The sequence below is a fragment of the Argopecten irradians genome, chromosome 8, assembly GCF_041381155.1.
Source record: "Argopecten irradians isolate NY chromosome 8, Ai_NY, whole genome shotgun sequence".
NCBI lineage: Eukaryota > Metazoa > Mollusca > Bivalvia > Pectinida > Pectinidae > Argopecten > Argopecten irradians.
Genome location: NC_091141.1, coordinates 3675293 through 3701154, shown reverse-complemented (window position 1 = coordinate 3701154; position 25862 = coordinate 3675293). Strand labels below are relative to the sequence as shown.

Genomic DNA, 25862 nt, shown 5'->3' with positions numbered 1-25862 from the left:
AACGAATTTGTATTTTAATTAATATTCCAGATCACAATATACAATTTGAAAACAATATGTATTAATTTTTCTTGACTTATGATAATGAGTTAATGCTGAATACTTAATTATAAGATAAAGAAGATTGATTTATTGTTGGGTTAGATTTTAGATTAAGATAGAGAATAAGAATGATTGTTTCTTTTATTGCAAAATAGAACGTAACAACACAGTAAAAATGTATAAAAATAAATAGATCTAGGTACTGCATAGTCAGTCGATCAAAAGTTTGATAAGGCAACATGGTCAATCCCCTCTTCCATCCCAGGGAACAGTGATATTTCACAGCAACGCGCTATACGTCCAGAAAATACCATTATATTGATATCAATGATCACACGAGTGAATCAGTGTTAGATAATTTGGCTTTCCTACTCAGGGAGAAGTCCCATACATCATGTTTGTTTGTACATAAAGAACTGTGTAACTACTGTAGTAACGAGTTAGAAAACTGAATCCACCTGTCATAAACTGCGGCGTCGCACTTTTTTTTATTCTGCGGAACTGCATTTACCTGCTATTGGTGCTATTCATCTGGCTTGTGTTTATCATATCGTCACCCAAGTGCCAGTTCGTGGAACACACACAGCTATATATAGACGATTTACACTACATGACAGTTCTGGGTAAAATGTTACTCCAGAAAAGTTATAGAAGATCGTACTACGAGAAAGATTGCAGCCAAACAATTATACCGACCATTCTGACGAGCAGTTAAAATTACTATTAAAAATTTAAAGAAGAGCTTTAAGTACTGAACGGTTAGGATCAGTTTTTGTATAGAGCAATTAAGATCAACTACAGAAAAGTTATAGACGAATGTTATGGCATTGAATCTCGTGTATCACTGCTAACTGAATAAACGTACTATTGCAGACCATTCTGTAGAACCAAGACGGATATAATTGTTCTATATACGAACCAACCGGAAGTCAAAGTGCTACGACATATTGTTACAAAAGAACAGTTGCAATTGATATACAATATGGCCATTATGAATAAGTCTGCCATTCGGTGTCATTTTTCTTCTCTTCAACATCTTGTCTTAACGAGTCCATTAACACAGTAGAATATATAAAGACCCCATTACCACAGTAGAACAATATAAATCGGCTTAGAGAACTGGGGCAGTGTGTCTTATGACAAAATACAACGGAAAGCCATTGAGATTCAAGAATGCACGTGGATGTCGTAATTGGACCGGGGTCATGACATAGTCACCGTAGGGGACGTCAACACTTATATGATCGTCTTACAGAACAAATGCACTCCACAGAATCACATCTTGTTGAAGTTACTTCCGCAACCATTATAAATACACATATTTCTACAATTACGTTAAGGAACTTTTCACTTTCTTTTTGAATATCATATATAAATTATAGCAATAGGACAAACAATTCAGGATAACAATTAAATCCTTTTTCGTTAGTTTGCCTTGATTAATTAACATTAGGGGCATGTGTCTAGATTATTTTTTTGCTAACAATGAAAACTGTTGGATGATTTTGGCCAATGATAATGCTAGTTATTATTAACCTCTGGGGTCCCTGGAACCCCTAGAGAGTGCCCGGTACTGATAGCACGTGTGGCAACAGTGTGTGTTGATAGCCTCAGTATCGCACACCTCAAGGCCGTACTGACGCACGTACTCTCGGCATGCTAGCATACCTCGGGGAGTGTTCATCCGTACTGGTCGGTCACCAAATTGGCAGCCTACAACAAAGGTAATAAGAAAATAATAAAGAGGTCAAGGTCATCAATGATAGCGATAGAGTGCCAATAGTTTAAGGTCGCAAAGGCTTGCTTAGTATCGAACAAGCATACTGATACAATTATCAGACCAAAACACATAGCTAAACCGTCTTATCTTGACACTCTTTATAGGACTATATAAATGTGATGCCTGGTCAATATTCAAATTCCGATTCGAGTGTCAGTAGTAAAATAGTTCTGATGCAATTATTATTTGTACAGTACACTTTGTCAGTGTTAACATATATTGACAGGTTTCTTTCACACATTGTGCTTCTTCACACCGGTAAAAAATGAGTCGAAGTGCTAAACAGAACTTTCAGAAATTTTAAAACTTGTGCAGGATATATATTGTTATTTAAACTACCCTAGCTTTACGGTATCTGTGAGGACCATTCGGCCATCGCATGTTCATAGTTACAAATACTGTGATAAAATAGAATTTCGAAAATTATTCCATCGATTGTGGTTACATGAACATTGGTCCTCAAGGAACATAAATTTTATGCATGTTTTATAAGAAATTAATTTTCATAATTCTTCTCCTTCTTTCTCTATGTGTTTATTACGATTAGTGTAGAAAACATGTGTTCAGAATTATAATTTCACGGTTTTTTTCTACGTGTTTTTTTTGAGTAAAACGTGTCATCTACGATATATTATACACGTTAGAGTTTAATCCTTCACTACTTTGTAATCTGAATTATAGTAGTTATCGTTAATAACTTACATTAACACAGCAGTCATATACGTAATACTTTCAGTTCTGTCAGTGATTTCTAGGAATTGTCTTTCTTTCGTTCTCGGATGACTCCTAAGATGATTGACTGATATCTAGACAGCTTCTATCCTAATAATTGTCTGTCAGGATTTCAGTAACCGATGTCCAAATCACGGACCACTCTGAGTAGATTTGGCACGAAGACGTCAACCAGTGTAGTAGAGTATTTAATGCGAACGACGGGCGATAATACACAGATACACTTGTTACTAACATCTGGTCGTGGAGACTTTCCTCTCCGTTCAGGATAGAACGAATATACGTACCCGGCCTACTATACTGTACCTTTCGTCTAAAGACGACATCATTTGCTGTCTAAAAGTCTTTTGAGCTACAATGTTGCAGCTACGTTCAGGAAGGCTTTAGGCCTGTTCCCTGGCCAAATGATATGGTGTATATAAGTTAATATTCCTTCTTTACGTTCAGTGTAAAGGTAGTAAAACGACGGTCGTTGTCAGTACAATGTGACCGATGGACTTTGCTATTCAGTGTCTTCGGCAGTATGCTTCAGTGAGATACAAATGGACAAATAGTAGCTTATACCGTCTTTCAAAACAAAGCACATACAAGCTCATTTATTCTATAGACCCCCTGTAGATGGTCAACCTTATTGATAATAGGACAACATAATTTTATAACCTAATCAAACAACCAAGAAATTAACCAACCAACCATTCCTATTGTATTAACCCAGTCATTTCCAGTCAATATAGTAAACCTTTTCAGTATAGTCAAGTACACGACTTGAATAATCCTTCTTCATAATTAAAGATACAAAAACTAAACGCTGAAGAATTTATAACATTGAAATACTCACATAGGTCAGTTAGCATTTTAGACACGTACCTGGAATATTCACACGTATCCTTGACCTCAACCTTTCGCACGTGCTGCAGCACACCTGACGGACTGATGTTTGATAGCAGTTCACGCGCAGCTGGTTGTCGCTGGTAAATGGCTCGCACAACTCTGGATTCTGATCGCCCCATTTACATGCTGTAAACAAAATACTTATCAGGATTCATTTCAAAGCTAAAGTATTCAAACTTCTACACATGCGTAACAAGAGTTTTCATTAGGCCAGGATATTGCTTTATACAGTATATTTCACTTTTACTCTCTGATTGACGCACGCATACCGCACGAGCTTCGAGTAACTGGTTATAAGTAAAGATAGCATTATAATAAACTTTTGTAACAATGAAGCAATGTCAAAAGATTTGGCATTGAAAAACGTATTACTGCATCATGCTTTTTCTTACATATTGTTTTTACTTTTAAAGATAGAAATATGATAAAACTTAAATAAATATGTCGATCATGCTTTAAATTTAAGATATAACGGAAGTGACATACATGGATTTGAGCGGTCTTCTAATCTCGGACACGTCAGGCAGCAGAGGCGCTGGTTCTCGGGGAGATAACAAAGATGGCGTCTATCGCTGACGTACTGACAACGTGGAGTAAGGTCGCCATATTGACATCCGGTTATACCTGTCACAGAGAATTGATATACAATAACTATCATTTGATGGCATTACTATGTATCGTCTTTATATACCCAATGTGCCTGCTAAACACGCACACATCTTCTATCTGATGCTAGTATAACACTTGTCATGGAAATCCTGACTTGAATGGATAGATTAACGATAATATATTCCCTGTTGCAAAGTTGAGTGTTTGTGTGTTAGTCAGAAACAGATTAATTTAAGGTACGACATGGTAACAACAGTGAAAAGTTAAATTATGGTAATAATAACAACAATAGGATTTGGTAGGTTGTACCTATTTCAAGACAACAAATATACTCAGAAAATCTGAAAAACACCCGATATTCTGAGGAAAGCATTATATGATAAATACGGAGATTCTTACCGGTATTTCTCTGTAGCTCGTATCGGCTACATGTGTCACAGCAGATCTCGCGATTACGTGGTACATAGCAGTCAAATGGTTCCATGTTTCGACACTGGTAGGACCTGTCGCCATACTCACAACCTGTCAGTAGAAAGTTTGAGTTATGCTCTGGTACAATTTTTTGTTGGGCTTTCCTAAATTTTCCATTGAAGTTAAATAAATCTCCAGATAATTAAATCCCTCTACAGTTAAAAAAATATATTTTCATCATAAAACCATGCATCTTCATTTTTTTTATTTACCATCGTTTCGGAAAACCATCGCCTTCGTTTTAGAAGTATTAACAGTAAGATTCCATTTATATAGTAGGAGAAACTAGCATTTTTGTATTTCCTGTCATCAGCATACATCATTAAAACTGGTTAATATTTAGTAACTCTCTAGAAGGAGGATGGCATTATTTCCCCTTGGAATAAACTGTTCTGACACTGGAAGAAATCCGACAAATTTTTTTTTTGTCAAATTTCACACAAAATTTTACATCTTTATAAAATGCTCTTATAATATTAAGCAATTTTCCTTCTATACCTTCTTTAATAAATTTGTCCAACAGATTTTGTCTATCTACAAAGTCAAAAGCTTCACTTGATGGGAACAACTTTAGTATTTTACCTGTAATTGACGACCACTTGATGGAAGACACCTTTTGCATTTGTACCTGTAATTTACGATCCTAAGACGGACAGACACCTATTTTTACCTGTAATTGACGACACTTAGATGGACAGGCATATTTAATATTGTTACCTGTAGTTGACTTAGATGGACAGACGTCTCAGCTGTGTTTACCTGCATTGGACGATCGTTTAATGGACAAACACTTTTCGCAGCAGTCACGTGACACCCGTTCGTAGTTGTAGCAGATAAAGGACCCAAGAGTATCCACAGCTCGCGTGCATTCCATGTTGTTAATGAAAACTCGGTGAGTGGTCTCTGGACAATTCTATACAAAACAATAGAGTGTAAAAATAAAAGACAGATACAATACAATCGGACAATAGTTGATACCATCATTGTTAGAAAAAACAACTTTGACGTCAGCACACAACATCAAATCAAAGCCTTTTGGTATACACAATAAAGTACAACAACAACAGACAGATACAAGACAACCGGACAATAATTGATACCATCATTGTGAGAAACAACTCCGACCTCAACACAAGTTCAGTGAACAGAGGTGAATATACAGATACTGTAAAATGTTAAACAAAATCAGAAAGAATTGGTTAAATGTATATATAAATTTTGATTATAATAATATATACCGAGCAAAGACTATAACATAAAATAATATAGTAACTACTAATAAAACTAAATCAAATTCAGAGCAATCAATGAAGAATGCAAACAAAGTGATTTATATGGGGACATAACATTACAAAAATGAAAGCATTGCCTCCGAAGAAGCAGCGTTTTGTGACAACACACAACCACGACCAAGCAAGTCTAAGTTAATGTCACATCTAACTATCAACAAAAGGCCGCGTTAGATTCGATCCCGACATTGTTAGCATCTTTAGATGTAGTTGAAATAAAGTTATATCAAAGAATAATTATAATGATTTATTAATAACTTTGGTACAGCAGTTTTTGAAAGTCGATACTTGTAAACATGCCTTCATTTTAAACTGATCGCCATAGAAGTTACGATTATTGCCGAACGGAAGTTGTTAATTCATGACCCGTTCTTGGAAGAGATCGGACAGACGTTACGTAGATACGGAAGTCACATGACTTTCTCGGCATCGACGTCGTTACAATGTCGGCTAACTAGGGCTTGTTTGACTAGATGGGACCCACCTAGCTGGCGTTGCCAAGAACGTCCTGTGACTACCGTAACAACTTAACGTCTGTCCAAACTCTTCCGAGAACGGGTAATGAACTTTCCGACCAGTTTAAAATTAAGGCACGTTTACAAGTATCGGCTTTCAACAACTGCTGAACCAAAGTTGTTAAGAAATCATTAAAAATATTTTTGATATAACCTCATTTTAACTACATCTACAAACACTAACAATAACGGGATCGAAACTTACTTGACTTTTTGTTGATAGTTTCGTATAGTGTGGCTTTAAGTGCGGGTGTGAGGAATTTATCTAAACTCAGGACACAATAGCAACAACACCAGAGCTGCATGACATACCGAGACACATCTGTCATTCTGGCTATAGGAGTGTTGATTTCAAAATTAAAACTTATTTTGCATTGTTTTAAACAACTTGCCATTTACGAGTACATTTTTAATGATGTTTCCATCTCCCTCACAAAAGTTGCGAATATTGAGGTATTTCAAAGACTTATCACGTAGGATATAGTACACAATTTAGGTTTTGATGATGTAGGGATATCACTATCCATAAATACGATATTATTGATTATTAACAAGTCGAAAGTCTGACCATACAAATAGAATACTTTGTTGCAAAAATATATATATGCTAATCATTGGATCTCTACAGGAATCGCGGTAAAGGCATTGGCCAGGAACTGAATTCTACATTATACATTTATGTATTAAAAGGAAAAGTGTAAAAAACTAACTGCGTTTGATAAAGATCGACTACTGGAACCTCCGCGAACGTCTTGCCTTTAAAAATGGTCGGTCTACTAACAATAGTGTATAAAAATAGTATATAACTCTTTTACTTCATACACACGGAATTCTTCGCAGAGAAATGCTATTGACATTCACGGAAAAGCTAACAATTAAATCGTCTTGTTTTAAAGGTTATCCTCAAGCCGTTGTGAATGAATATGCATACCAAAGGGCATAGTGGAGTCTGATGAATGAAGGCTCTTTGAAGATTTAGGTTTCCTCTGAGGAGGCGAGGAAGTAAATTTTAGTTACCGCCTAGCCTGTTATTTAGCAAGAGCCATGCATTTCACGATTTCGACATAAAACGTGAAAATGTAGTAACTTAACCAAAGTTTATTTTCATGATTTACCTACAATGTACATGATGTTTATCAATTACGTATCATTTCGCATATACATTCTTTTCGACCAAATAAATGTTTCGCGAAATCACGAAAATCTTATGACCGTGAAAAACTACCGGATATATCGCTACTTACCGGATCGTCGGACATGACGCCAGTATTTGGTATGGTACTAGAGCCAGTGATGTAGCCGCCTCGGTTTGTCGGTTGTCCGGTATACTGTCTGTTGTAGTTGTTGAGGTTAAACACCTGTCCTAGTGTTCCATACCTTCCCCCTCCTCCTCCTCCTCCTCGCCTCTCCGTCGTGTATGTTGTCCCTGTCTGGTACGGGACGTAGGTTTGTGTTTGAGTCGTGCGAGTTTCAGTAGAGTACGATGTACCAGTGTTAGTGGGGTACTGGCTGTTATAGGGATAGGTCTGGGTGCCTGCTGTATATACGGGTGTGTAACTTCCTCCCTGGGATGTCTGAGTCCCGGTATTATATACAGGATTTCCGCCAGGGTACGTCCGACTTCTGGTGTTATAATTTGTTTGTCCTTGAGTGGTATGACCTTGACCTTGACGTTGACGCGTTGTCTCGTCATAACGCCGAGATGTTTGACTGTTGCTACTCTGTGTTCTTGTTGAATCTCCGGTTTGTTGTGCTGAGCCGTACTGAACCTGTACCCCAGAATTATATTGAGTTGAATCCGGTCTGTCATTTCCTCCACCTTGTTCTCCGTGCGTTCCTAACCTTTGTGCTGTTCCTTCACGTGTGACGTAATACTGTGTCACAGTTGTTCTACCTCCGTTTCCGGTCTGAGAGCTCTGACCTGAAGAGCCCGTATTTCCGGTTGAAGGGTATGCATAGGGAGTATACGTACTTCCTCCAGTTTCAGCAATAACGTCATAATTTGCAGTGTTGAAAACCATTCTCGTTCTGACCTCATGATCGTCACTGTTTCCTTGCGTGCTGCCGTGTTGTGTGCCGTGTTGTGTGCCGGAGGTAGAGTAGCTAGTCCCCCCTGATTGGTAGTCATATGCTGCCTGGCCACTATGACCAACTGGTGTAGACCCTGACTGCTGTGTCATCGGGAGGGGCTGGCAAAGAAAAATGTAAAGAAATTAAAGAAGGGAAACAGGATTTCGATAGAAATACATTTTGGAGCAGCATGAATTCCATTTATGAAACAAACATGTATATTTCTACCATGAGGTAAGATCGCCCTTAAAAGACTTAAAAATCTTCTGTATGTGTACATCTTGATACGACCTACAGGAGTAACCATTCATAATAGTCTACAATAAAAATATGATATATCAATATGGATTTAACAACGACGTCTACAAACGGTATCTATTGGAGTATCGATATTGTAGGGTTTTATGCTGAACAACAATGCCCAAAGTCTATAAAAGTGGTAGTTTCTGCTCCTGCTTAGCGCTTAGGAGTGGGACGACTGGTTTGCCCGTTGTCAGTATAATGTGACCGGGTGGGGTGTGTTGCTTGGTGTCTTCGGCGGCATGCTTCAATGATATAGCACTATAAAAAGGACAATAGTTCCACTATACAAGAAGACACAACACGAATATACCGCAGTCTCCCAAAACATGCACCTGGCACAACATACACGCAACACACCGCATACATGGGAGGCCGTCCTTACATGACCATAGCTGTTAATAGGACGTAAATTAATCAAACAAACAAACAAACAAACAATGAACAACAATGCAGACTACACATAGAAGTGATTACGATGAAAGCTTTCCTTAAAACTTCTATGGAGCATTAACAACATCCTCTTACTCTCTATCTTCTCTCTCAGGCTCATAACTAACTTAGCGACGAATTTAATTGTAAAGTACAGCTTAAGAACAAGTAGCGAAGACAAAGTGAATGGTACCTTATTTAATATCACGCTGTGTTAGATATATCATGTTTTCAATGAATGAAAGTTTTCAGACAATACCGCTATGTTGTTTCGTTTATAAAGAGAATCGTTAGTTGGAAATGTTACTTCAAACAATACCGTGATGTTAAGATTTACTATACGGTATTCATACTAATCATATATAGATCTATATATATCCCTTTGTTTCCCAGTGGAGATATTATCTCCTATACACTCAATATCTACATTGCAACAGTTCGATAATAAGACCGATCAGATTTGACGTCACATGTCTATCTCCATCTGACGCAGGAGAAGTATGCGAATGGTTATAATTCAACTGCTACGGACATTTTATGTAGAAGATATATTAAACCTCCTTGAATACGACACCCCAATAATAGTCCATTCTCTACGGGACCAAGATGTCTATTTAAATCAGCTAGATACATTGGATTCTTCCCCAGCTGGTTATAGACAATGAGTGTGTTTTATTCTTCGAATGGAAAACTCACCATACGAACCGTATATTTACAAAAATATACAAATAACCATGACTTTACTATAAAAACTGGTTTACTGACTAATCAAACCAAATTCACACTTGTGTCTTAGTCTTAATCTTATTGGTACAAAATGTAGGACGTCCACTAGTCTCAAGAATATTAAAATATCATTGAAATGTGGCTTAATGTTTCTTATCCTCGACATGTCTGACTCAAACTAGGGTATGTTATCTTATAATAGGATTCTGCTTAGAAAACTCTATCAATAATATTATTGGTCATGTTGCCCCAGTGCTTCCGTACCTGAGAAAACTCTATCAATAATATTATTGGTCATGTTGCCCCAGTACCTACCGCTAACTGTCCTCCATCCGTCGTCCGTTTCTGTCTAACTGGAATGTTTATGAGCTTTTTCTTCTCTTCTTCATTGTCTACAAATGAAAATAAAAAATATAGATACTGTTGACAGAAATGATAACAAATAGTATACATATTTATGGAAAATCAGTTGTTTTTTAGTGGGTCATGCAAAATCGTCGTAGCATGTTGTAGCAAATTCAATGAAAGCTCATGTTGTCTGAAGTTCCATTGACAACGTTTCTATGATTAATGAGTAACTCGATTGGCAATGCCTCGATGTTTGGAAAGTAAACAACAAAATACCACTGTTACCATTATTTTCCAACGTTCTCTTACCCTCCATAAGTCTTTGATACTGCTTACGTAAGATCACAAATCTGTGTAACGCATGATCTCCCCAACCAGTCATATTCTTAATATCAACACATGACAAAAACTGTAAATACAAGAAACTCCTTCCCCCAATACTCATATCAATTTTAAAAAGGTAAGAACCCTGAAGTGCGGTGAATGAATTGTAAAACAGAATATTAGCGCATAGTGTTAAAAGAACATTCATGTAATAATTTACACATACACATACTCTCAAAAACCAAACACTATGCTAGCAGATAAAACCATGAAAAAATCATACGACTGGATATTTTTTCTGTCAACTGCCGATCCCAAAGGCAAAAAGTCGAACTTTAAAAATAAAACATTTTATAAATCATTTGTATGGTGTGTTTATGGAACAGTCGGGCAAAGATTAACGTGTCAAAATATGCTAGGTTTTCTCCCGGTACAGCCATTTCAGTGATTCACTGAGCTCGCTTTATATTGGCGTTTAACACTTGCAAAATGCACATGCAATAGTTCATGTCTCGCAGGGATTCATTTTCGACAAGACGCTTTTGCTAAATGCCACAACAAACAGCTTGTTAGATGGGATACAATATTTTATAATTCAAACAAAAACAAGCCAACGAATCTTGTTGTTTGTACATGAGAAGAAATGCAGGCTTACGTAATTGTTTGGCGAAGAGAGCGATAGCGTGCCTTCTTTGATAGCAAATCAGCCTTAATTGACGCAAGGGCGTATTCCTATGAAATATCTAATGACTTTGGAGATTTTCCTATGAATGCATGAACAGCCCGATTCTCACAGGGATATGTTATTTCTACACCGATGAAAGAAGAAATGAAACATGCATTTAGGCAAAGTTTCAACTTCACCATAGAAACAACACTCTTAAAATCAAAACAGAGATTTGATATATTTTCTGAACATAGATTTTTAAATAAAGGAAAAGTTACATATATCGTTCAGAAGCAGTTGACTTATTCGCTAGGTCAGTATCGGCACTGCTTCACACAGTGACCCGGTTATAATTATAATGTGTTACATACAATGTAGCAGATGATGTGTATTGAAGTGTTTTGAGTAAAGACAGCACTCCTCTGTGTCTCACAGTTGTAGCCATATGTTTTTATTCAAGTCTGTGGGTCAGTATGTTGTCTAACGTAGAGAAGGGGTTCTGTAATGTCCGTACGCTGTCCGGTCAGGAATTACTACGGACGAATGGTTCAGGTTTCAATATCCGTACACTGTCCGATCAGGAATAACTATATATACGGGCGAATGGTTCAGGTTTCAACACTAACCCTCCATCCCTTTGTCACTAACAAATAACCCACGTAGGAAATGGCGAAGCTCGAGGGTTTTCCTTAGATTGTTGCTTTCCTCCAAAAATCAAAAGTAGAACGCTTTTGATTTAACAGTTGATATAGAAGCAGTTTTAATCGAGAGATATTGTCAGAGCTTTTAATTATCTGGTACGATACAAAAAATGGATAAACATCTCAAAATAATCAGAGCAAGAGAAAAGGCATGTGCATTACATCGTTAAAAGAGATCAACAGGAATAATATGAGTTTCTGAATGATAGTAAGATGTCTTCCTTTTTATCATGATTATTGTACAAAATAATGAATAAAGATATTAATAGAATTATGATCCAAACTCAGATATATAATTTTACTCAAGGAAAATTTATCCACGTCTTCAGAAAGAGTAAACGGTCTTTAATTCATCGACTACACTCACCGCCGTATCATAAACACAATGAAGCACTTTGACACATCTAACAAGCTTCCAAAAACTGACTGGATAGCGACAGAAGCAGTGGTTTCACTCAAGAGTTGAGTAGCGGGCTAAAATCGCTGAAGAAATCAAAGTGTTGGCTGAAGTTTTCAATTTACGGAAGAAAGCAAAGTTGGACGATTATCAACTGTTGGAACTAACGGACCTGTTGTCTTCTCGTGAGGGTGAAGTACTCCGTGTGCTAATTACGATAATTACTCGCTGCCATTTATCTCAATCCTTCCCATCAACAGAGCATGGGCCTCTCACTAATTACGTAAATGATGTAGAGGCCATCACACACGGGCATCATTAACGTAACGATACTCGTTGACATGTTGGCTTACAAACGCATTTAACTATAGAACGAGCAATCATACACTGATTCCATTCCGTTCCCGGCAGAGTATGATCCACATCGGGCACTTTGAGGCTGATAATATATATTTTTCGGATAATATCCATTTGTATTTGTATTGTTCTGACAACTATGATTAATATTAAATTCACAAACCTTCCAACTATAAGCAATATTTCCAACTATTAGTGGTAAAATCCAAGGGAAACACAACACGCATATAATTTTGCTCAAAGAATTGAAAATGTTTGATTTACCGGAAACCATCACGAAATGAAACGCTCAACAGGTAAAATGTTTTGAAGTTTAAAAAAGATCAACAAACTTAACAGAATAAATGTTGTGAAACTGAATAAATATAAGTATCTTTTGAAATTTTCCAAAACGATATTTTAAAATTCAAGTTAGAAACTCTGTTAAATTATATTTCTGTCGTAGAAAAAAAATTGTAGGCCATTCCATATATGGTAACTTTGTCATATTTGGAGCGCGAGACTTCACTAACGAGAATCATTATAACGGCCAGATGAACCATGTCGGAGAAGCGAGCTATTGAAATGTGCTTACAAATATAATTTAGTTATATTTTGTAATAGTTTATGTTAGAAATGTTTGATATTGTTGAATTTAAATACAAAATCTAAGTTAATTTAGCTATTGTTCATACAGCGAATCACGTTTCGTTTTTGTCAATTGAAACAAAAGCATCTTACATGTAACAACATGCAAACTTTATAACACATAAAACATTCATGTCACTTTGCTACACACCTTATGTTTGTTTTCTGCAGTTAGACTTTAGGAGTGCCGGACTATATATTGAGGTTTTTATTACCATATTCATATTTCTAAAGTTTAGTTTTGGCCTCTTTTGACCTTAGTTGAGAATAAGCATACAAATAGTCTATATTTCAGCTGAATTTTCAAACTTATCGCAGTGTATGTTTTATTTTTAGTTTTAGTTTGGCCTCTTTTTACCTTAGTTGAGAAAAAGCATACAAATAGTCTATATTTCAGCTGAATTTTCAAACTTATCGCAGTGTATGTTTTATTTTTAGTTTTAGTTTGGCCTCTTTTTACCTTAGTTGAGAAAAAGCATACAAATAGTCTATATTTCAGTTGAATTTACAAAGTTATTAAAAAGCATTTATTCAAACTTATCGCAGTGTATGTTTTTTGTGTGTACAGACGATTTGTATTGTAAATGGTTGTTTTGAACAGGTGACTGCTTAATGTATATAAAACCACATCAAATCATTTCCTGTTTAATTTTCTACACCACTCAAACCATACGTTTATATGTTTCATTATCTTGTAAGATAATATTACTGTACCCTATATCGATGTTTTCGATCAAAAACACATGTCTATATATAGACTTGTAAATGGTTTTCAGTGTTTTAGTGGTAAATGAAAAATTACAAATTAAGATGTGAATTATTTTAATTAGGAGGTTTAGAATATAAATGACCGCATATAATCTGCTTGAAAACGATGGCCGATATACATGGGTCAGCTGCAAAGCATTTTAAAGATTTTTTTTTATCTCACCACGAATGTTTATAACTTTTATTGCCAGCATAGAACTCGTGTTTAGATAGTAGAATGACAATGGCTCGTGAGGAGGTACGGCGGCCGACTCAGCTTAAACTCGTGTCTAGATAGTAAAATGGCAATGGCTTGTGAGGGGGTAGGGCAGCCGACTCAGCTTAAACCCGTGTCTAAATAGTAAAATGTCAATGTTTTGTGAGGAGGTACGGCGGCCGACTCAGTTTAAACTCGTGTCTAGATAGTAAAATGACAATGGCTTGTGAGGTGGTAGGGCAGCCGACTCAGCTTAAACTCGTGTCTACATAGTAAAACGACATTGGCTTGTGAGAAGGTACGGCAGCCGACTCAGCTTAAACTCGTGCCTAGATAGTAAAATGGCAATGGCTTGTGAGGAGGTACGGCGGTCCTCAGAACCGTGTCTAGATAGAAATGCAATCTTGTGAAGGGTAGCGCCGACTCAGTTAAACCGTGTCTAGATAGTAAAATGCATGTTTGTGAGGGTACGGCGCCGACTCAGTTAAACTCGTGTCTAGATAGTAAAATGACAAATGGCTTGTGAGGAGGTACGGCGGTCGACTCAACTTAAACTCGTGTCTAGATAGTAAAATGACAAAAGGTTGCGAGGAGGTACAGCGTCCGACCTACTGCTACATTCTGATACCGCACCGATACGCCTTCAATAGATTTCGCTGATCATTACCAGTTCCAGAAACTCATTAACCCACAAGGTATTGGGGCAGCAGCGTGGGAGAGAGCCATCAGAACGGCTCACACAGCGTGTAAATTTAGTCTCTAGTTGATTTACAGATAGGTGTTATCGATACCATACCACTATGGCGTAACTATCTTCCAAACAGAAAATCTTGTGTGCACATAGTAAAAAATAATTCAGTGAATTTTCGGAAAGCTGAGAAGACTTTATAGTTTTATGTATCATGTGTTTTTCAAGTAAGACAATTTTTGTAACCACGTATTTGAAATTTTCATATTAAAATCTTTAATGATGCTATTTTGTTTGTAGTAGATTGCGACACACTTTCGCAGTTCAGATAACAAACGAGTTGTCACACAAGATAACGACCGCTTCTTTGGCCCACTGTAAAGCAATTAAAAGCATGGTGAGACATGAAGCAGATAATTTAGACTTTCGTTATCTCAATATAAGTATTATATATTAACCTTACCAGATAGACTACGACAACACAATCCAGACCCACATTAGAGGTTTTTTATGCTATTGTTGCAATGCTATAACCATAAAACTAGCATATATGTTGGCATGAGATGGTTCCGCTATGTTAACTGAGGAAATATATAGGACTACAACTATGTTTTATTATACTTTACTCACTTTTAACACATGTAATTTTTGCAAGTTTGATAATAATGTAATTTTCCCGACACTTTTAAAGCATAGGGATTACAGAGTTAAGGTTGTATAAACGTATGATGTATGTTTAATTAAAATCAGAAGAATATAGTACAGATATATTCAGAATTCAACGAGTCAATGTTACAAATTTAATAAAGAAAATTGCCTTTGAAAATAAATTCAGACCTTAGCAGTTGCGAACTATAACGCAAATGATCTGAACTTTTGGTGTATAGAAATCAAAATAACGTATCGGATGTCATGGCTACCGGCAGTGGATCTCATGAGTGGCGCCAACTGACGCATATAAACGTAATCTTGTCATAAAACAAAGAAATTGATACTGCCAATGTTATCATAATCTGGCTAATAACTTACTATACCTAACCAACTGTTTCCTATGTAAACAGTATCACTATGTCGCGTCTAAGAGGTTCGTAAGAAGTTGTTGAAAATAATAATATTGGGTTACCGACAATAGAACTTCAACAGGATTATTATGTGTGTATTATTTGGTGTCAATTTCCAGTAATATGTTATATTTTTGCAGAAGTTGGTACACATAGAAGTACTGAAAATGTTTTCGGAAATGTACAAACGTTATATGAACCATCTGTTCGGCATGTACCATACCGACATCCAGCGGGTCAGTGCTATAAACCTTTACCGTATTCTCCAAAAGAGGTCGGCACGCCGGAACATCTCAAATAAAACACAACATGCAAGGCTTGTAAGTAACATCTCTATAGCTTCCAAGGTCGGGGGAGCAGGTCTATTTCATGCTGATAAAACACGTTCGTCTGTCAATCAATGTGATTGCCGTTTGTTCGTGTGTTAGACTGATGCACAGCAGTTGGTTCATGTGTACGCACGTCGTGGCTATGCATCTACATCTACTGTAGAATGAAAACTCCATCATATTTCCATCACGAGAAAGTTGTCTACTCGAGAAGACACGAGAGCGGAGGATTTATACAATTATCGTTTCCGTTGTCAAGGTTGTTAAATAATTGGCTGATCGTCTGACAAAAACAAAGACAAAGATGGGATTCTTCAGTCTAAATTTTGCAGAGTAACTAAATTAAAAACTTCACGAAACAGAAAGCTTAATTTATGTAGAACTCTAATGTTTTGAAATGAAATTTTTCAAATATGATATCAGTTTTAACTTTCGTTATACATTTTATTTAAAATAAAATATGCTTTTATAGGGTGCGTTGAAATTATTTAATTTGCACATTTAGAAAGTAATGAAGCAGTAATTTGATATCAAATGAGGAAGATTCTTTTAACATCATTGATGTTTTAATACCATTAAATATCAATAGGTATTATTGTAATTTAAGATGATACTGGGATGGGTTGAATTGTTATTACGTAATAAGTTACTTGAAATTATCAGATTAAGAAGACAAAATGTACTTAAGTCTACCTAAATGTATACCTCATGAAATGATATGTCTATTAAAACTAAAGCAGTATACACATTTCCGTCCATTACTTCTAATTGGTACAAAATTAACGTCATTTCTCATTATTTCAAAGAAATATTTTAACGCGTCATGTAATGTGAAGCTACGCCATTGTCTATCCATTTCAATTAACACTATTGAGGAAGTGTGAAGTCATCATGTAAATTGGTTGCGCGCGAAACATTGGTGTCGTTTGTGACAGCCACGTACCATCATGGACACTTGAATATTAAAGGGGTCCTCTTAAGTATGGCACTATAGTTATTATGACTTACCACCGTCTGTGATGTCGGGCCTGGTATATTCACCCAAGTCATCTTAAAGTATTGAAATTATCTCGAAAATACGACTGACCATGTGTTACAGGCAAACAGTAATTAGGTACTTTAACGTACAAATTTGTAGTTAAGACTGCGAAAACACACAGAAACAAGATACGTTTACAGGTAAATATTGATTACGTTAGGAATACATTAGAATTGCCGTAATATACCATTATTAGATTTTGCTCAGGTCTTTATCATTATGTATATATAGACACTGAGAAACTACAACACTCTTTTATATGAGGGTACATTTGAATGAAACACAGGAATAATTCACCCGTGGTGTCACCCAATGACATTATAGGTAAAAACCGAGGCTCAATTTTCTCATATTACATATGAAAACTTAGTAACTTTTCTTCTTCGTCCTAATAAACACGTATTACGTTTTTGCACAATACCCTGGACATGTCAACCTTAGAATGATTTAAGAGACATACATTTCTTTTGAGGTCGTTTTCTTGGCTATAATGATAAATTGATAACCAATGACTGACTATCCCCTCACAATCACGTATGTGTGATATAAATAACGAGGAGAAACACGTGCAATATACACGTAGATCAAGGACATGTGTCTACATCTGGGAATTTCTTAGATCTCTCTGTAATGATAAATTATAAAACTTTTAGCTGTGGTATTACTGCTTTCAAATGTCAACGCGGAATTTTTCTTATACACTTAAAACGTTAGAAATGGTGATTAAAGATGTTTTCACAAACAGAAGCAGAGGGTGTAAGCTCTACAAACATTTACTAAATGAGAAATTATTTTCTGCCTTTGATATAATTATATCATTGATCCAGGAGTTTGGTCCTTTTACAATGAACCGGAATGTTTACCAAGCACGTTAAATAAAAAGAAGTCAATTATGATAGGTTTTGTTGTAAGTATTTCATCAAGGTCTGCTTTAAGATGTTGTCCCCTGTTTATACTAATCACATTTTGTATGTCTATGTATAAAGTCCTAGGTATCTATAAACATAACTAAGTTGATAAAAAGTGTGTATGCATCGGGCCTGACCTTAGGTAATACTGTTGACTCGTAGATTATTGTGTTACTTGCAAATTTTGTCAAAATATGCAAACCCAAAATGTAAGCAAGAAGAATTGATACCAATGTGCATATTCAATGTTATAATGTCATCCGAACATATTAGGAATACTGCTGTTAATAATAAAATGTTACATTTAGGAGTTTAAGTGCAGTACCACAAATCTTGTCCCAAATACAGCAGTTGAACATTTTTCACAAAACTAATTTCGTTTCATGTTTTCCTCATGTTTCATCGTTTTCTAGGTATTATAGAATCACATTTGGCAATTGTGTGGTAATTTTAATACACTAGCCATATGCATTCGAATTAATTTGATTTTACGAGTGTTAATATATAGTCATAAATCTGTGTATATCAAATCTCTTCATATAAATCACGGTGTTAATAAGTTAGCACATCTGGTAGCTATAATAATACATGTAAAGAACAACGACGGATTAGAAAAACTGCACACAAAACATCAGACACTCCACACCACACTGGCGTCGGTGTGTAGAGAGAAGATAAACAATTCGTCTCCCTCGTTTTCGATCATGTTTATCGGTAGTTTGTAATGCTTCGTTTGACTTGGTGCAGTTCGCCATGGACCGTTCCTTTATAGGTGATAAACGATTCACCACGTACTCGACATTCCTTTACTATACTTTCTACTTGGTAATTCGTAATAATTAATTTGCAAGTGCTTTGTTCCAATAAAAGACGTTTTCCCTCAAGCTGAGGGAGTCATCAGAAATATCCCCATCCCATGCTTTGTAACTAAGGTGTTCTTTGCTTACTCACTTTACCGCGTGCCAGGATATTAGCGACGCTTTACAATTGCTAGCTGAGGAGTGTTTGGCTTTTGGTTTGCTTGTTTTTGTCGTCTGTGGAGCGTTATATGATCTAGTAACTATATCTATGTGCAACACAAGATGTATAACATGGTAGACCACACAACAGAGTCCACAATACCGTAAAGACAGTGATAACACCAAGTTATGGTACCCAAAATAACTGGTTGTATGTCTAATTCCTGTACTTTAATGTCATGGCAACCAAGGTCATCATTCACTCATCATTGACTCATCATTAACTCATTCACCATGAAAACACATTTAGACTCTTCCTAATCAAGGGCTAGAACAGTTCATTGTGTAATTTCAGGGATGAATGAAAAACCTAATCCAGTACTGGACCATGTTATGCCCCATAACATTTTTCCTTTTTGTCTGTCTCATAAATAAGAGAACTGACGAGATTTGTTTCATTTTTATGTCGATGTTATGTCTGTTACTAGTACATCTAAAACTCCCAAAATTACAGAGTATAAATGATACAAGGTCATAAACTACCTCTATGAAAAATCCTAAATATTCGATGTTTTCATTGGCATTGCAAACCCACTATGTAACCTTACTATGCGCAGTTAGCATTCAAAAGTCTATGAACTGACATTTGCTTATTTTGACGTCATTATCATTGTGACGTCACAATCGTCGTGTACGTGATCACGGAAGGTGGCTGTTCCGTCTTAAACGGTAATGAATTCTTTATTCAGTATAGATGCAAAATATCTTGAAATTCCATCATACAATTGTTTTCAAATATAAATATTTAAGAGTTTGAGCATTCAGTTGGCAATAATGGGAGTATGAATGGCAACTGGACAGCGGCAAATTCAGCATGAACGCGCTTCATTAAATTTGCCGCTGTATGTCCAGTTGGCATTCATATTCCCATAACTGCAAACTCAATGCAGTTCAGTGCTTAAACTTTATAGATTTGAGAAAATAATTCCTTATAGGATATTTAATAATATAACTTGCAGCAGGTGATTAGTTAGCATGTATATCGTGTACATTTTAAGTTAAAGGTGTTATTATTTCCATGTCTATGGTTCCATATAAATCAATGTTACTTTCCATATAATGACACTTGACAGTTGAAGAGGATAGCATTAACAATTGAATTGTAATGATTATGTATTTAAAAAAAGAAATTTGATTTAAATTGCTGATTGATTAATATCATTTTCGCCATGTTGGTAGTTGTATTTGCCAATTAGTGGATGTGGCAGATATGAAGATTTATCGTGACGCTGTGTGACGTGTCCTTTACAAACATGAAGTAAATATGAAAGGCTATCCCCAGTGCTTTACAAATGGACCGATTCATGAGCAAAACATCATCTCTAACGTAATTAGTGGCAATTCAATGTGATACAAATACAAAATGTCATTTTAACAGCTTTCATTTCACACGTTCTTAAAAAAATATCTCTTCCTTGTTGTGGAATATGACATAGAAGACATACAATTCTTGTAACAGAGTTATCCACGCAAACATTTGTACAACAAAGTAATTGCATATCAAGACATTAATAACTTTCCAGTTGGGGAACATTTTGAATTTATACAGCATACATCTAATTAATGTCCATGATGGCTAATGAAAATGGTTCTCCTTAAATATAGATTTCATACTAAATAAAGTATTTATCTGTTTAAATAAAGCACCCAAAAAAGACAAGAAAATAAACAATAAAATAAAGAGTCGAGGTAGAACAAAACAAATACAAATAGAATATTTCGAAGAGTATAATCTCCCTGGTCTAATTAAATAACTGCCCTGGTGAATCGTTTCCTAATCATCAAAAGGTTCAATCTCGCTGATATTCTAGGTCATCGACCCAGTAAACATTCATTTAAATACTCCAAGCAGAGAAAGAATGAGCCTAATTGCTCTACAGAAATGAAAGAATGTGTTTATCTCGCTTTAAACTTTCTCGAGGGTTCCTTCCCTATAGAAGTTAGTTTGTGAGCAGTACAAGGCGCTTCCGAGAGTGTACTGAGTAGTCCCAATGTGGTTAATTGGTCATTATAAAGGCATTATCCCGTAATCTCCATATATATACAACACTACAGCTGTTTTTACTCCATTGATACCAGTGGTTATATCATCATGTCATGACCCGTAAATACTACATGTATGAACCGCTGTACCCGGAAACTGCTTCTTCTGTTTGTTGTTATCCAAAACCAATCCCATACAAGACATTATTCCACATTTAATGTTACAGTCCGATACAAGTCTGTGTTATTTACTTACATTTCCATGAAAAACATTATAAAACTCTTATCAAATCGACTTGCTTATCCAACAGATCTCCTTTGTTTTACACTAGTATTTAGCCTGTTTTGCAGTACTAACTTTCCTCCATACTCTCCCTAATTATGTAATCAAGTCTGGCATTCTGTAATCGGTCTTCCTATAAAATAGGGAGGAGACTGTGAGGGTTGTTAATGTTCTCAATTATACTATCCCGTGTGCAGGGCGTGACATCATTTTAATTTTGACGTCATGATAGTTTTATTATGACTTGGCTTCGATTTTCTGTCTCAAATTGTAAGAATAAATGTATAATAAGATTACTTATTTCCCCATTATTCCCAGCATTATTGTAGACAAGCTTATGATCCAATTTGTCTGCAATCTAACTTAGTAATTTTGAACTGAATCCAGGTTGATATTAATAAAACTACTAAAAAGAGCCAGTTTATGTTTTGTGGTTTGTTTTAATCTTAATATCTACTCCATGTTGAAAACAAAAATAAAGACGTATCGAGAGAAGTGTGAAGCTAGCAAACGTTAGACTGGACTAATTATTCAGTTACATAACGAAATGGGTTAAAAGCAAAAAAATCGATGACTGGACTCATAAGCTTTGAAACATTAAAGAAAGAGTAGTACGAATAAATGATGCGCAATTGTAAAAATGGATACTTAATATTTTATATGCATTTAGATGAATATAAAATGTTGCATCAGAAAGTTATGCACGTAGAAAGGAAATAAAAGCAGTTTATCTCAGTAGATAAAGATATTTAAATGATTTTCGGCGGTTATTGATTCTGTAAACATTGAAATAAAAAAAAAATCAACATAGTGGTCTACCTTGTTTTTTTCCCTGGGCCTGGCACCATCCTCAGAAAGTTTTTTTTACTCAAGTCTTTGTTAATCATAAAGTTGAGTAAAAAACCTGTCTGAGAATAGCTTTATGGTGCCGGGTCCAGAACATATAAATGACCGAAAGTTACAAATATTTCTTCTTAGAAACACACTGTTTAGATACAGGCCCCTCACCACCGGAGTCATCTAACAGCAAGACCACCAACTTCTCAAACTTCATTGATTTAGTGTTCCCGAGGTCCACATCTATCAGCAATGGCCATGCCGTACATCAGTAATAAAGATAGTAGTTAGGGTAATGAAAACGCCTGATAGTGATAGATGCATGGGGCTAAAAATCCATATTGTTTATTTAATTGTGCTATTTTGTTACCTGTTTAAAACAATTTACGTTGGCGATAGTTCTACATTGTAACGTGTTTTTATTGCTGTAAGAGAAATCCAACCTAAACGACATTATGTCTTTTTATGATTACCTAGGTGTGGTATTGGTAAAGAAATAGCAATTACCAAGTGTTAGTCACTGTCATAATCACCTAGTTTTACAAACATATCTTAACGTCAAATGCCCTGTACTGCAGAGATAAAGGAAACTTTCTTGACAATTGTATGCTTCCTTATTGATATTTAAACTCAAGAGTTTCCCCAAGTTAAGGAGTGTTTGTCAAACTGGGCTTAGGCTACGTACAATAATGTATGGCCAAATATTGATTGAATATCGTATGATAATATGACAAGCTATCCAATGATTACTTGTCCTGTGACGCCATAAGGATAATGTGATGTCATTTCAAGAAATAAGACGTCATTTGGGCAGTTACCTACGTTGGTGCTAAATGTACGCATGCACGCTTGTCTCTAGCGATACCGAATCTAGAAAGTTCACTTTTTGTAGAAACCAAATATTTGTCTGGAGTGAGTAATACACAAGTGCATCCGGAGATCGGATAACCTGGATAAGAGGGGTCCAATACATTAACCAATCGTCACATTACGATCACTCTGACAGAAATGACATGCTATCTGTGGTACTCACCGCCGACAGTCTTAGTGTAGCCGGGAGCACAGTAGTAACATAGTATCCACAAGGGTAAGAGATTCGCTCCACACCACATGTCGCTAAGATAGGTACGGCCAGTTTGAGGAGTAGTGAGGTATAGGGCACACTCTTACATGTCTGTTACAGCCGTGAGGCTGTAGTAAAGCAACGAGCGGGAGGATGAGGTATCCGTTTCCTGTGGTATGTTAAGTTGTGACGCTAATTTCCGTTCACCGAATTTTCGATGGGTTTTAATTACAACTTCCTGATTAGGACGAAATTTGTTATCTCTGTATATAAAAATGGTTCTGTTGAACAGCGAAGAGAGTTCGAATGAAAAGATCTACAACACTTCATCGAATTAGAAAATCGGTGCTACATATATCCTTTCATTGTTGAAAGAGTGTCTATCATCTTATGAATATACTACGCATATACCCTTGATCATCTTATGAATATACTACGCATATACCCTTGATGTATATAAATGTATCAGAAGTGTAAAAATTACGCTTATATAGTATCCACGCCATACAAACTGCTTGTAAGTTATTCTAGCATCAATTGGATGCACTGAATTCACCTATGATAATATAATTACGTTATCATATTAAAAGCACTGTTTACTTTTAAACATTGGTAGTAAAATACACAATATACAGAGTAGTAGTAAAATACACAATATACAGAGTAGATTTTAGGTCACCTGAGACGAAGACTCCTATTAACAAATTGGGGCCTGAGGGTGGGACCAAAATGGGTCAAATGGTTATACATTATGTAACCGTTTAAACTTAAAAAATCTTCTTCTCAAATTAAACAAATAGCAAAATATAATTCCTTTCACGTATAGAAAGTCCTCTTAAACAAAATTGTTTGAAATGACTTGTCCCATGTCTCCTGGGTATACTTAGTCCACAAGCAATTTATTATATATCAATTAGATATAAAGTGTTCATGATGGTCCTGACTGACATACAATACCAAGGTAAATAAATACCCTGTATCAGCACTGAGGTGACCGTCAAGGCCTCTTGGACATGTTGTTTAAAAAGAATTAATTTTATCGCATCGACGAATCACATTGATGAAAGAAGTGACAAGCGTGACCATTTAAGGAGTCACTAACATAAGCTCATTGTATATTATATTATATTGCAGATTCAGCATTGCCTCAACAAGAGACGTTCCGTTTGCCTGACCTATTATTATATCTCCCAAAGTGACATCTCTTTACCAACAGTGTCACTACTTCTATCTACCTGTCTCCAATCACTGAGTGACATGATTAGTGTCTATATCGCTGTCGTTCCTGAGAGACACTTGATGGTACAACAGGGCTCTCACTGTTATGTTGTGGTGTCGGAGAGTAGGAACGAATAACGGTAATTGGTATTATAGACAACAGTACAAATAGCTTTGTGATTTTTGTTCCATTCTTTTGTTTCCTAAATATATAGATTGGTGTAAGTAAATTACATAATAAATTCAGTTAGATTAAAGTTGATGATATGTCGTGCCTGGTGTCTTCAATCATTTCACTATGATGATTACATTTATGTACATTGAAATTTACCCTTTTCGTTTTTTGTTGTTGTTTTATGTTCTTAATTCTTTGAAATTACTTAAAACAAGCTCTTAATTACATGGGTTTTTTTATTTATAAGTAACAGTTAAGTCAGTTGGACCTAGGCCCCGCGCACTTCTTGCCAGAGTTAACAATACGATACAGGTAAAATGTTGCGTGACGTATTACCTATATGGATCGATATACTCTAAGTAGCAAACACGACACCATTATTTTCGCCTCGAAAATTCGACAATATTTTGTCCATACTGTTGGAGTGACTTTTTTGCCCTATATTTACTACTTTAAGTAAATCGTATCCTACACCTATATAAAGATCCAGTGTTATATGGAAAACAACCGTTGATATTACTTCCTTGACCATCAATAATTACATTATATATATTGTGCATGTAAAATTAAAGAGCATTTCATGCTACACTTTCCTATCAGGGCATGTATCGTTTAAATCAGGAGATTTGTTTATCGTTTTCATTTGATAAATCAGATAATTCAGAATGTGTGGAGGCTCAACCACATGTGCTATATATGCAAACCTGATACTGTAATCTATTCTGAGTTAAACTCATGTCGAATCTAGCTGATATCAAATTAGTGAAATATTTTTTCCCAATTTCAGTACAAGCGCATCGGACGATCACTTTGAAACATGCTCCACCGTCGACAGAGCATAAGCAATATAAAATACTCATTATTTGAACAATAATAGTTGTTTAATCGTGTGTATGTCTAATCAACACAAAAAGTAATATGAAACAATTTATTTTGTTTTCTGGTGCATGCGTAATCAGTTCTTCATTCCACACAAGACATATTGCCATGTTGTGTTTTTTTTCGGGGCGCAACTAA

The 25862-nt window shown here is 35.8% G+C and overlaps 1 protein-coding gene and 1 long non-coding RNA gene across 2 annotated transcripts; one reads left to right on the top strand and one right to left on the bottom strand.

The window, feature by feature from the left end:
• Nucleotides 1-23562, bottom strand: LOC138329118 (uncharacterized). The gene is made up of 8 exons (XM_069275872.1): nt 23423-23562; nt 10173-10249; nt 7574-8518; nt 5285-5438; nt 4454-4576; nt 3932-4069; nt 3422-3571; nt 1-1755 (listed from the first exon to the last, which is right to left on the bottom strand). Exons 1-8 carry the CDS (start codon nt 23499-23501, stop codon nt 1574-1576), a joined length of 1848 nt encoding a protein of 615 aa, XP_069131973.1. The 5' UTR covers nt 23502-23562; the 3' UTR covers nt 1-1573.
• LOC138329119 (uncharacterized) lies at nt 23491-25007 on the top strand. The gene is made up of 2 exons (XR_011209406.1): nt 23491-23626; nt 24587-25007. It is a non-coding gene; the product is annotated as an uncharacterized lncRNA (long non-coding RNA).
• Nucleotides 25008-25862: the final 855 nt, after the last annotated feature.